The sequence below is a fragment of the Pristiophorus japonicus genome, chromosome 5 (genome assembly GCF_044704955.1).
Source record: "Pristiophorus japonicus isolate sPriJap1 chromosome 5, sPriJap1.hap1, whole genome shotgun sequence".
Taxonomy (NCBI): domain Eukaryota; kingdom Metazoa; phylum Chordata; class Chondrichthyes; family Pristiophoridae; genus Pristiophorus; species Pristiophorus japonicus.
Genome location: NC_091981.1, coordinates 215,069,541 through 215,084,040, shown reverse-complemented (window position 1 = coordinate 215,084,040; position 14,500 = coordinate 215,069,541). Strand labels below are relative to the sequence as shown.

Here is a 14,500-nt window from a genome sequence, read left to right as displayed (position 1 = left end):
CAGCTTTTCGAATTGTTGAACACTCATGAGTGACTGGCTGGCCCCCGTGTCCAGCTCCATGCATACAGGGATGCCGTTTAATAGGACTTTCATCATCATAGTTGGCGTTTTGGTATATGAGCTGTGAATGTTTGCCACATGAACCCGCTGAACTTCAGCGTCCATTGATTTGCCCCAAGCGTCATCCTGCCTCGCAGACCCCTCATCTGGTTCATCCGCCTCGTATATTAGCCTGGTTACAGACTTTCTGCACATTCTGGCTAAATGGCCACTGAGGTTGCAATTTCTGCAGACGAACTGTTGAAACCTGCAAGTCCTGGCAACATGTCTGCCCCCACACCTCCAGCATAAACTGAGATTCCCATTGTTGTGAACAAAAGAGCTATTACCAGGCATTCCTCGCTGATTGTCCCTTTGACTGCTCTTGAGCACCCTGTTAGTGGGTGTTAATGGCCCCATCCCAGGCCGCATTGTCCACTGGGGGGGCATAAATGTCCGTTCAGCCTGCCATTGTCTCTGTTGGAGACTTACTCTTGGGTCTATTGCTGCCTGGGGTGTGTCGAACTGCCCTTGCCTGCCTGCGGGGCTCTGTGTTGCATTTATGATATTGATTCCCTGATCCCTCGCCGCGTTGGAGGCAGAATTGCACGTGTATATTATCTTGGTTTCCTCCTCCCCCGCCATAAAAGTCTGAGCCATCAACGCCGCCGCTTCCAAGGTCAAGTCCTTGGTCTCAATTAGCTTTCTGAAAATCCCAGCATGACCGATGCCCTCAATAAAGAAATCCCTTAGCATCTCCCTCCTGCAGGCATCTGTGAACTTACAGAGGCTGGCCAAGCGCCGGAGGTCCGCAACTAAATCCGGTATGTTCTGTCCTTCCCGACGTCGGTGGCTATAAAATCTGTGTCGGGCCATTTGTACGCTGCTCGCCAGTTTGAGGTGCTCACCAATTAGTTTGCTGAGCTTTTCAAAGGTTTTGTCCGCCGGCTTCTCGGGTGCTAGCAGGTCTTTCATGAGCGCGTAAGTCTTGGGTCCACAGCTGGTCAGCAGATGAGCCCTTCGCTTGTCGGCCACTGCATCTCCCAGCCAGTCCTTCGTGACAAAACTCTGCTGGAGCCTCTCAATGAAATCATCCCAGTCCTCATCAACACAGTACCGTTCATCTGTGCTGCTGGTGGCCATTCTCGTGGGTCGTTGATTCCCGTTTCTCGTCGCCAATGTAAAGTCCTCACACAATACCACAAATCCACACGAGGCACATTCTATGGACAAGGTCACTCCATGATCTGAACCTTTATTCACAGGACCAAGAAGTGATGACCCCACGTGGGATCTCACTTTATATACCTGGATGACCAGGGGAGGAGTGTCTCCCACAAGTTCACCCCCTGTGGTCAAGGTGTGCATTTCTTACGTATATACAGTATTGCTGTGTTGTTACATAAAGGTTACATGCATGACATTTCCACTGATGGGGGAGACTAGAACTAGAGGGCATGATCTTAGAATAAGGGGCCGCCCATTTAAAACAGAGATGAGGAGGAATTTCTTCTCTCAGAGGGTTGTAAATCTGTGGAATTCGCTGCCTCAGAGAGCTGTGGAATAAATTTAAGACAGAAATAGACAGTTTCTTAAATGATAAGGGTATAAGGGGTTATGGGGAGTGGGTGGGGAAGTGGAGCTGAGTCCATGATCAGATCAGCCATAATCTTCTTGAATGGCGGAGCAGGCTCGAGGGGCCGTATGGCCTACTCCTGTTCCTATTTCTTATGTTCTTATGCTCTTATGTAATGGGGCAGTGAGTTATTAAGGTTCCTGTTGATGTGCTAGATGTGTACAGCTGTGGCTCAGTGGGTAGCACTCTTGCCTCTAAGTCAGAAGGTTGTGGGTTCAAGTCCCACTGCAGGAACTTGTAGCACAAAAACCTAGGCTAACATTGCAGTGCTGGAGGCACGCTCTTTTTTGATGAGATGTTAAACCAAGTTCCCGTCTGCTCTCTCAAGTGCACTTAAAAGATCCCATGGCATTATTTTGAAGAAGAGCAAAGGCATTATCCCTGGTATCCTGGCCAATATTTAGCCCTAAATCAACCTAACGAAAATACAAATGATCTAGTCTGGGTGATGTGCAATGAGAAAGAACTAATTAGCAATCTTGTTGTGCGAGGACCCTTGGCGAAGAGTGACCATAATGTGGTAGAATTCTTTATTAAGATGGAGAGTGACACAATTAATTCAAAGACTAGGGTCCTGAACTTAAGGAAAGGTAACTTCGATGGTATGAGTAGTGAATTGGCTAGAATAGACTGGCAAATGATACTTGAAGGATTGACGGTGGATAGGCAATGGCAAACATTTAAAGATCACATGGATGAACTTCAACAATTGTACATCCCTGTCTGGAGTAAAAATAAAATGGGGAAGGTGGCTCAACCGTGGCTAACAAGGAAAATTAAGGATAGTGTTAAATCCAAGGAAGAGGCATATAAATTGGCCAGAAAAAGCAGCAAACCTGCGGACTGGGAAAAATTTAGAATTCAGCAGAGGAGGACAAAGGGGTTAGTTAGGACTGGGACAATAGAGTATGAGAGGAAGCTTGCTGGGTACATAAAAACTGACTGCAAAAGCTTCTATAGATATGTGAAGAGAAAAAGATTAGTGAAGACAAGCGTACGTCCCTTGCAGTCAGATTCAGGTGAATTTATAATGGGGAACAAAGAAATGGCAGACCAGTTGAACAAATACTTTGGTTCTGTTTTCACGAAGGAAGACACAAATAACCTTCTGGAAATACTAGGGGACCGAGGGTCTAGTGAGAAGGAGGAACTGAAGGATATCCTTATTAAGCAGGAAATTGTGTTAGGGAAATTGATGGGATTGAAGGCCGATAATCCCCGGAGCCTGATTGTCTGCATCCCAGAGTACTTAAGGAAGTGGCCCTAGAAATAGTGGATGCATTGGTGATCATTTTCCAACAGTCCATCGACTCTGGATCAGTTCCTATGGACTGGAGGGTAGCTAATGTAACACCACTTTTTAAAAAAGGAGGGAGAGAGAAAATGGGTAATTATAGACCAGTTAACCTGACATCAGCAGTGAGGAAAATGTTGGAATCAATTATTAAAGATGAAATAACAACGCATTTGGAAAGCAGTGCCAGGATCGGTCCAAGTCAACATGGATTTATGAAAGGGAAAGCATGCTTGATAAATCTTCTAGAATTTTTTGAGGATGTGACTTGTAGCATGGACAAGGGAGAACCAGTGGATGTGGTGTATTTGAACTTTCAAAAAGCTTTTGACAAGGTCCCACACAAGAGATTGGTGTGCAAATTTAAAGCACATGGTATTGGGGGTAATGTACTGACGTGGATAGAGAACTGGTTGGCAGACAGGAAGCAAAGAGTCGGGATAAACGGGTCCTTTTCAGAATGGCAGGCAGTGACTAGTGAGGTGCCGCAGGGCTCAGTGCTGGGACCCCAGCTATTTACAATATACATTAATTATTTGGATGAAGGAATTGAGTGTAATATCGGCAAGTTTGCAGATGATACTGGGTGGCTGTGTGAGCTGTGAGGAGGATGCTAAGAGGCTGCAGGGTGACTTGGACAGGTTAGGTGAGTGGGCAAATGCATGGCAGATGCAGTATAATGTGGATAAATGTGAGGTTATCCACTTTGGGGGCAAAAACACGAAGGTAGAATATTATCTGAATGGCGGCAGATTAGGAAAAGGGGAGGTACAGCGAGACCTGCGTGTCATGGTTCATCAGTCATTGAAAGTTGGCATGCCGGTACAGCAGGCGGTGAAGAAGGCAAATGGTATGTTGGCCTTCATAGCTAGGGGTTTGGAGTATAGGATCAGGGAGGTCTTACTGCAGTTGTACAGGGCCTTGGTGAGGTCTCACCTGGAATATTGTGTTCAGTTTTGGTCTCCTAATCTGAGGAAGGACGTTCTTGATATTGAGGGTGCAGCGAAGGTTCACCACACTGAGTCCCGGGATGGCTGGACTGACATATGAGGAGAGACTGGATCAACTGGGCCTTTATTCACTGGAGTTTAGAAGGATGAGAGGGGAGCTAATGGAAACATATAAAATTCTGACGGGACTGGACAGGTTAGATACAGGAAGAATGTTCCCGATATTGGGGAAGTGCAGAACCAGGGGACACAGTCTAAGGATAAGGGGTGAGCCAGTTAGGAAGGAGATGAGGAGAAACTTCTTCACTCAGAGAGTTCTTAACCTGTGGAATTCCCTGCCGCAGAGAGTTGTTGATGCCAGTTTGTTGGATATATTCAAGAGGGAATTAGATATGGCCCTTACGGCTAAAGGGATCAAGGGGTACTGAGGTAAATGATCATTATTGAATAGTGGTGCAGGCTCGAAGGGCCGAATGGCCTACTCCTGCACCTATTTTCTATGTTTCTATGTTTCTAATATCACATTGCTGTTTGTGGGAGTTTGCTTGTGTGCAAATTGGCTGCCCCGTTCCCTATATTACAACAGTGACTACACTCCAAATGTACTTAATTGGCTGTTAGGCAATTTGAGACGTCCGGTGGTCGTGAAGGTCGCTATATAATTCCAAGTCTTTCTTTCTTTCATATCGAAGGATTAATAATTATGATTTGACTGCAAGTTTTCCGAGGGATAATTTGCTGTCAATCACCAGAAAATGTCATGGCTAAATTACATTCTGAACATTTGCTACTGAAAGACTGCGCTTCTAAGTGACTATGTTCACACCTTTGTACTTTGTAATGTTACTGATATTTTAATTTATGTTGAGAATCAAGTTAAATCAATCCTGCAAATAGTTAACAATAGAAACGTCCTAACACTGCAGCTGAAATTATCAGCAATTTCAAGAGGTATTTCGATTTCTATGTAAAAATGTAGTCATTTTCTAGATTTAAAAATCTTTGTGATTTTTGGATGATTTGTATTTTTTACAATGAAAGTTGTAAGTTTTACAGTAGTTTAGATGATTGAATAACATCACTTGACCTTAAACATTTTTAGCTGCACCGAGTACTGTATTCCTTATTCACCAGGATCCAAGAGACTGACTTACCTCTCCTTATGATTTTGTCTGAGAAGTTCTTTTCTGTTTCATTGGCAAATTCATTTTGGTATTCTGGAGGTGCATCATCTAATGGTACTGGAGAAGCCCCTGTGAAGGCTTGATGTGGTTCATTTGGAGGGTGCCCCTGCAGTGAGTAATCTTGGGATGGATACCTCGGAGCAGGGTATTCCTGAGAAAGGTAGCCTGGCGGGTAGCTCTGCTGATGACTGCCTTGGGCATGCCCCAAATGCGATCCTGGATGGAGTGAGTATCTTGGGGGATAAGGGTACTCTTCATAACCCGGTGCACCTTGTTCCATCGTATTCACATGCGACTTCTTATCCATTTCCAACAGTTGCTGTATTGTTTCTCTAGATTAAGAATCATATTAAGAATTAATATAATTGTCTTTCAGAATATTCCTGAAAATATTTTTTACATTCTTTGAAGGAAAACTAGAACATGAGCTGCTACAACATACATCACTATATGCTTCAGCTTACTCCAATTTAGATGTTTTCCGAAAGCGATTCTTTAATAAAGTAGAATGGCTGTACTTACTGTGGATCTGTTGTAGAACAGTTGGTTCAAGCAACGATATGCCAAACTGCCTGCAGATAACAACCGGTGTAAGGTACAATCAGCACCTTTCATTTACAATAGTTCTTCGTCATGTTTATCTGCCGTTTCAAGGTCACAGTTCCTGCTGTATTTACCTTTGGTTTCCTTGGAAACTTCCAGTTGAATAAATTTCCAGTGAAGTATCTCTTTAATAGCAGTCTAATAGCCCACCAATCTTTACCCTCTGGACTCACACATAGGTAATTTGGAGAGGTACCATTGGACGAGCAGTGTTTGTGGAATTGTACATTAGCAAAATTGAAAATTTTGAGAAGAGAGAAAACGGGGAGGGGTGGGTGAGAGTGGAGGTGGCGGGGTAGTCACCTAATTTGTTTCCTCTCCTTTGTCAATAAAATGACTTCATGCCCAGGAGTGCTAATCATATTAGAAGTGCTTCAGTTGCTAATATAGATCAGCGAATATAACAATAGCTGTGTTTATATTGAGGAAGTGCAGTGTTAGTGCCATTGGTTCCCAAAGGCAAAGACCTTGTCCAGATGGAGGCAATCTCAGAATAAATTTGCATGGTTCACGAAAATTGCCTGCTGGGTAAAGCCAATCAGAAACAAATCTTGTTGACAGCCAGCCTTAGTGAAGTCTTCTGGGTTTAAGATTTAATAATGAACCAGACAGTGTGTTTACTCTCTGGGGCTTCAGGGCACCTCAATCTGACCCCTTGTATAGAACCCACCAAGGCTCTCTTATCTTGCAATCATCTTTCATTATCTCAGAGATAAACTAAACCAATTCTTCTTTTTAACTGATAACACAATAACAAAAGTGGTCCCTGCCTTTAGCACTTGGGCCTGTGCATGTCGTTAAAATGAATGCTTTGACTAGCTTTCTTCTTTAATCCATTATTTCCCAATTTGTAGCTAATTTCCTGGGAAAGAAGAGATTCAGATTGTTCGCATCTCCAACCAAACAAAATGGTTGTCTACTGCTTCTTAATATTAACTCTATTAAACATACTTACATCAACTTAATGCCATTCTACACTGGGTTCTCTAATCTGTTCCTGGTTAAATTTACACACCTGATGTAGTTTGTCTTTAGAGACTGTAAGAAAGCATCTCTGTTGGAAAAAATCAGGGCAAAAATAAGTTTTTCCCAATCTTTGTATCTGTTCATAATTAACAAGACATATGTATTTCTGTATAAATTGGGGAGATATTTTATAAGCTGTGCTTTCTTCTCTGCTGATTTAGCAATATCCTCATTTTGGACTAATTCTTCCATTTTCTGCAGAAAGATTTTTCATGGATTGACATCTTCCGAATAGGGCTATCAAGTCTGTTTTTAACTGGTTCTTTACACTGAGTACATCAGGTAACACTGCTTTGAAGTTCACTGCAGTATGTGACTTGGGTTTTATTCATGGTACTGTACCACTAAACTGAACTACTAAACTGAATCTGACATACTCCATGTTTTAAAACTGACACATGATTGGTGTCTAGCATTTAACAGCATTGTATAGTTACTATGATATGGCATACTTTTCATATTGATTAATTTCTTGCTTTATTAAAATTGTCCTGTTTTAGAAATTATGGGGTAGATTGTACGAATTGGCACCCAAAAAGGAGCACACAGCAGGAGTTTGGACAAGGAGGTCAGTGCAGCATGAATGATTTTCCATCCACAGTGACTAATCCAGAAACTCTACCCCTGTATCTTTAAACAGTAGTTCATCATTCTAACATTTGGTGGATCATGACATCTAATATCAAGTAAGCAAGTGCTGGGCTCAGATTAATCAAAAAGAGATGGGTTTATTGGACCTAACGGCCTTTCCTGTTCCTAAAATCTCTTTTGCTCATATTCTCAGTATCAGATAAAACATAAAAGGACCTCATTTTGCACAGCCCTTACTATAACATTTTATATCATTCTTAATAAATTTTTTACTGTAGTTAAAATTTAACTTTGTTTTTAGATAACAGGCTATGCACCTTACCCTCTGTCAACAAGAACCTATGAAGTGTACCTTACCCTGTATCGATCCATGTTTATACAAAGTCCCATTAACTTTTTAACAGTGGAATATTTCCTTGTGTAGATGGTTAGTGTTACTGATTATTAAAAAAAATGGCAACATGCACACACTGTGTACGTGTACACATTAGTATTAAGGACATGTTCATTTACTTGGTGCTTTGTTTAATACCAGCTGTTATAGGAGATGGATATAAAGGAAAGCAGCAGCGATGTAGTTATGAACATTGCTGTTAATTTCCACTACAGGCATCCACATTAGGATGTTTTGTGTTTAAATCCCTTCATGGCCTCACTCTTCCTGCAGCAATACAAGTGTCACCCGCCGACGCGCCCCCCCCCCCCCCGCCCCCACCACATCCTTCCATACCTCTGACTCTGCCATTTGTCAACTGGCAGTTGTACCTTTAGTTACTTAGGCCATGTCATGTATGTATGCTTGGGTTTACTAGCCACCAGGTGGCGCCACTATTGAAGGTCACTGGGCTGTGCGCACATGTGTACGGCCCAGGTATAAAAGGCCAGCCATCTTGTAATGTAATCACTTTGGGCCCTGATAAAGTAGAGCCAGGTTTGTACCTGTTCAGAGTTTACAGTATTCAGTCTATTGAGTTATTGCATACACAACAGGTCACATGTTCTGGAATTCCCTCCCTAAACCTCTCTACCTCTCCACCTCTCCTTCTTAAAGACCTGCCTTTAAACCAGATTCACCAGAAAGATACCAGAACTTAAAGGGTTTCATTTTGAGGGCAGGTTGCATAAACTTGGTTTGCATTCCCTTGAGTTTAGAAGGTTGAAAATGAACTCATGCTTAAGAGATTCCATCGAGTAGATAGGAAGAAACTATTTCCTCTGGTGGGGGAATCCAGAACAAGAGAACATAAAATTAGAGCTAGGCCATTTTGGAGTGAAATCAGGAAGCACTTTTTCACACAATGGGTAGGGGAAATCTGGAACTCTTTCCTCCAATAGGCTGTAGATGCTGGGTCAATTTAAATCTGCAAGTCTGAGGTTGATAGATTTTGCTTAGGTGAGGGCATCAAGGGATATAGATCAAAGACAGACAGTTGGAGTTGAAGTACTGATCACCCTTGATCTAATTGAATAGCAAATAGGCTTGAGGAGCTGAATGGCCTATTCCTATGTAACCCACTTTTTGATCAAATTCTTGTTCATTGAGAAATGACAAGGTGCTATAGGGAGGTAGGAAAACTGGAATTTGGAGTGGGATGCAGTTCCTCCAAGTCGCCATCCCATTTTGAGCACTTCCAACAGGAGGGAGGATGGGTCTTTCTTCCATTCGCTCTTTGACCCCTTGCTGATGTCAGAAGTGGAGGGAAGACAGGCAGGAAGCCGTCACCCAGAAGTTCCACCTCCTTTGTGCCAATTGAAAAGTACACCTGCATGATGCAGTATACTTTTCAATAAAAAGTTTAACCTTATATCAGAATGGTTCTCAAACTCCCGCATCACTGCCGCAACCGCCCCCCCCACTTCCCCTCTTGCCATGGAGCACACTAAAATTCCTGGCCTGACGGGTTGGACATCTGGCAAACTATGCTAGCTGATATGAACCATGCTAGCTGGTATTGTAAATGGTTCCCTCTCTTCTGTCCCTCTCCCCCTTTCAAATGTGCCGTCACCACCCCATCCTCAAAAAAGCACCCTTAACCACCCTGTACTTGTGAACTACCACCCCATCTTCAACTTTCCTTTCTCTGCAAAGTCCTTGAACATGTTGTCACCTCCAAAATCCATGTTCATTTTCCCCGAAACTCCGCGTTTGAACCTCTCCAATCTGGTTTCCGCTCTTACCACAGCAGTGAAGCAGCCCTAATCAAAGTCACAAATAACATCCTCTGTGACTGTAACCATGGTGCACTATCTCTCCTCATCCTTCTCGACTGTCTGCAGCCATCCTCCTCCAATGCCTCTCCTCCGTTGTCCAGCTGGGTGGGACTATCCTTGCCTTCTTCCATTCTTATCTATCTAATCGTAGCCGGGGAATCTCTGGCAATGGCTTCTCTTCCAAGCCCCACACCATTACCTCTGGAGTACCCCAAGAATCTATCCTTGGCCCCCTCCTATTTTCATCTATATGGTGCCCTTCAGCAACATCAATGAAGATGCAACGTCAGGTTCCACACGTACGCTGATGATATCCAACTCTATCACACCACCATTTCGCTTGACCCCTCTATTACCTCTGTGTTGGTGGACTGCTTGTTCAACATCCAGTCTTGGATGAGCCAACATTTCCTCCAATTGAACCTTGGGAAGACCAAAGTCATTATCTTTGGCATCTGCCACAAATTCTGTTCCCTAGGTACCAATTTTATCCCCCTCCTTAGCCACTGTCTCATGCAAAATTGTTTTAATAACAGTAAATCTGTAATCATTGCAAAATTAAAATATTGACTTGGTAATGACTGAATAGCACCACTGAGAGGAATATAACAGTACTGCAGTTCTGGGCAAAGGACATCATTTATCTCTTATCTAACCGTGGGTGCTGAGATTCCATCACACTACAGCTGTCAAACTCCATCCATTGCGCTCCAAAATATTAAAAGTATATAAAAAAGAGGGAAATGCAGGAGGTACCTGAGCAATAGTCTTAAAGGGGCATGTCAGGCTGGCAGATCCAACTTATGGCCTAGAAATTTGATGGAGCAGTGACCATTTTCTGGGTGAAAAATGGGTGCAGCAGGGCACAATATGGCATGTGCCATGCACATACTCAGTCTGCATCTGAAGAGCGCCACACGCAATACTGTTTAGGGCGCTCATCTGAAACTAGTGTTAGGCCCATTGTCTATGCAAATTGGGGGCCTACTGCCTGTATTGCTTCTGTCTAAGTGCAGCATGCATCATGTATGCTGAGGGCAGTATTTTCAGGCGCACAGCAGCCAAAGAGTAAGTTAAAAGCCAGGATTGGCTCCACATTCAGTTAAGTAGGAAATTCCAGGATTTTTATCCTGTACCAATGAACAATGGCAGCATATGTCCAAGTCGGGATGGTGACTTGGAGGTGATGGTGTTCCCATGACATTGCTGCTCTTTTCCTTCTCCATGATAGATGTTGTCCAGGAGCTGTCAAGTTCACTTGGTGAGTTGGTGCAATGCATTCTGTAGCTAGAACATACTGCAACCCCAATATGTCAATAGTAGAGGGGATGGATATTGAGTTCAGTGGGAGAGGTAGAAACATAGAAACATAGAAACATAGAAAATAGGTGCAGGAGTAGGCCATTCGGCCCTTCGAGCCTGCATCACCATTCAATAAGATCATGGTTGATCATTCACCTCAGTACCCCTTTCCTGCTTTCTCTCCATACCCCTTGATCCCTTTAGCCGTAAGGGGCATATCTAACTCTCTCTTGAATATATCCAATGAACTGACATCAACAACTTTCTGCGGTAGGGAATTCCACAGGTTAACAACTCTCTGAGTGAAGAAGTTTCTCCTCATCTCAGTCCTAAATGGCTTACCCCTTATCGTTAGACTGTGTCCCCTCGTTCTGGACTTCCTCAACATCGGGAACATTCTTCCTGCATCTAACCTGTCCAGTCCCGTCAGAATGTTATATGTTTCTATGAGATCCCCCCTCATCCTTCTAAACTCCAATGAATACAGGCCCAGTCGATCCAGTCACTCCTCATATGTCAGTCCTGCCATCCCGAGAATCAGTCTGGTGAACCTTCGCTGCACTCCCTCAATAGCAAGAACATCCTTCCTCAGATTAGGAGATCAAAACTGAACAGTTTTGGTCTCCAGCTAAGGCCTCACTAAGGCCCTGTACAACTGCAGAAAGACCTCCCTGCTTCTATATTCAAATCCCCTAGCTATGAAGGCCAACATACCATTTGCCACCTTCACCGCCTGCTGTACCTGCATGCCAACTTTCAATGACTGATGTACCGTGACACCTAGGTCTCGTTGCACCTCCCCTTTTCCTAATCTGCCGCCATTCAGATAATATTCTGCCTTCCTGTTTTTGCCCCCAAAGTGGATAACCGCACATTTATCCACATTATACTGCATCTGCCATGCATTTTCCCACTCACCTAACCTGTCCAAGTCACCCTGCAGCCTCTTAGCGTCCTCCTCACAGCTCACACAGCCACCCAGCTTAGTGTCATCTGCAAACTTGGAGATATTACACTCAATTCCTTCATCTAAATCATTAATGTATATTGTAAATAGCTGGGGTCCAGCACTGAGCCCTGCGGCACCCAACTAGTCACTGCCTGCCATTCTGAAAAGGACCCGTTTATCCCGACTCTCTGCTTCCTGTCTGCCAACGAGTTCTCTATCCACTTCAGTACATTACCCCCAATACCATGTGCTTTAATTTTGCACACCAATCTCTTGTGTGGGACCTTGTCAAAAGCCTTTTGAAAGTCCAAATACACCACATTTGGTTCTCCCTTGTCCACTCTACTAGTTACATCCTCAAAAAATTCTAGAAGATTTGTCAAGCATGATTTCCCTTTCATAAATCCATGTTGACTTGGACTGATCCTGTCACTGCTTTCCAAATGCGCTGCTATTTCATCTTTAATAATTGATTCCAACATTTTCACCACTACTGATGTCAGGCTAACCAGTCTACAATTACCCATTTTCTCTCTCCCTCCTTTTTTAAAAAGTGGTGTTACATTAGCTACCCTCCAGTCCATAGGAACTGATCCAGAGTCGATAGACTGTTGGAAAATGATCACCAATGCATCCACTATTTCTAGGGCCAGTTCCTTAAGTACTCTGGGATGCAGACTATTAGGACCCGGGGATTTATCGGCCTTCAATCCCATCAATTTCCCTAACACAATTTCCTGCCTAATAAGGATTTCCTTCAGTTCCTCCTTCTCACTAGACCCTCGGTCCCCTAGTATTTCCGGAAGGTTATTTGTGTCTTCCTTCGTGAAGACAGAACCAAAGTATTTGTTCAACTGGTCTGCCATTTCTTTGTTCCACATTATAAATTCACCTGAAGCTGACTGCAAGGGACCTACATTTGTCTTCACTAATCTTTTTCTCTTCACACATATATAGAAGCTTTTGCAGTCAGTTTTTATGTTCCCAGCAAGCTTCCTCTCATACCCTATTTTCCCCCTCCTAATTACCCTTTTGTCCTCCTCTGATGAATTCTAAATTTCTCCCAGTCCTCAGGTTTGCTGCTTTTTCTGGCCATTTATATGCCTCTTCCTTGGTTTTAACACTATCCTTAATTTCCCTTGTTAGCCACGGTTGAGCCACCTTCCCTGTTTTATTTTTACTCCAGACAGGGATGTACAATTGCTGAAGTTCATTCATGTGATCTTTAAATGTTTACCATCGCCTATCCACCGTCAACCCTTTAAGTATCATACGCCAGTTTATTCTAGCCAATTCATGTCTCATACCATTGAAGTTACCTTTCCTTAAGTTCAGGACCCTCGTCTCTGAATTAACTATGTCACTCTCCATCTTAATAAAGAATTCTACCATATTATGGTCACTCTTTCCCCAAGGGGCCTCGCACAACAAGATTTCTAATTAGTTCTTTCTCATTACACATCACCCAGTCTAGGATGGCCAGCCCTCTAGTTGATTCCTCGACATATTGGTCTAGAAAACCATCCCTAATACATCCAGGAAATCCTCCTCCACCGTATTGCTACCAGTTTGGTTAACCCAATCTAAATGTAGATTAAAGTCACCCATGATAACTGCTGTACCTTTATTGCACACATCCCTAATTTCTTGTTTGATGCTGTCCCCAATCTGACTACTACTGTTTGGTGGTCGGTACACAACTCCCACTAGCATTTTCTGATCAAGTGTTCTCCTGGATGGTGTCGAGCTTCTTGAGTATTATTGAGGCTGCACTCCTCCAGGCGGGTGGTGAGTATTCAATCATATCCCTAACTTGAGCCTTGTAGAAGGAAAATCTTTGAGCTACTTGTCCAGTCTTTACCCTGTTCTTGTAGCCATGGTGTTGATATGAATTTTCTATTTAGCTTCAAGTTAGTGCTGATCCCCAAGATATTAATGGTGTTGACTCAGTGACGGTGGTACCATTGAAGGCCAGGGATGGTGGCTGGGCCATTTCTTGTTGGAGATGGTCACTACTCTGACACTTATGTGGCACAAATGTCACATGCCACTTGTCAGCCCAAATCTGGATGTTGTCCACGTTCTGCTGTCATGAGCAGCTTCGTTATTGGATTTATTGTGAATGGAGTTGAACATTGTGCAGTTGTCAGTATGACATAGGTAAGGACACTGATGAAGCTGTTGAAAATGTTTGGGGTGAGGATGCTGGCCTGAGGAACTTCTGCAGCAATGGTCTGGCACCGTGATGATTGGCTTGCTACAACTACAGCTATCTTCCTGTGTGTCAGGTAGGACTCCAGCCAATGGAGGTTCTTCCCCTTAACCACCATTGATCTTATTTTTGCTAGGGCTCCTAGTGCAATAATAGGTCGAGGACAGTTACTCCCAGCATTCCCCTGACATTAAGTTATTGTCCATGTCTGGAGCAAGAGGTGAGTAGTTCTGGCAGAAAATGGCAGGGTTAAATATGTCCTATTTTTTCGTGGATAGAACAAACCTGGGCAATTTTTCACATTGTCAGGTAGGTAGCAGAATCATATCTGCAATGGAACAGCTTGGCTAGTGGGTGGCTAGTGCTGGCGCACAACACTACAGTCAGAGGCCATGGGCTGTGACAATTTATTGTGGGGTATAATGCAGGTGATAGAGTTCTGGGGTGGAACTTGGGATAAGTCAAACTTGGAAATACCTAAAGTGTAGATGAGTGGCAGTGAG

At 43.5% G+C, this 14,500-nt stretch overlaps 1 protein-coding gene across 1 annotated transcript in view; it reads right to left on the bottom strand.

Annotated features, from left to right (window-relative positions):
• Window positions 1-6,924, bottom strand: part of LOC139264138 (protein lifeguard 1) — a 53,325-nt gene extending 46,401 nt beyond the window's left edge. Inside the window, exons 1-2 of the mRNA XM_070880223.1 lie at window positions 6,722-6,924; window positions 5,074-5,435 (exon numbers count right to left, since the gene is read on the bottom strand). Coding sequence (XP_070736324.1) covers window positions 5,074-5,435; window positions 6,722-6,924 — 565 coding nt within the window. The remainder of the gene's footprint in view (window positions 1-5,073; window positions 5,436-6,721) is intronic.
• Window positions 6,925-14,500: the final 7,576 nt, after the last annotated feature.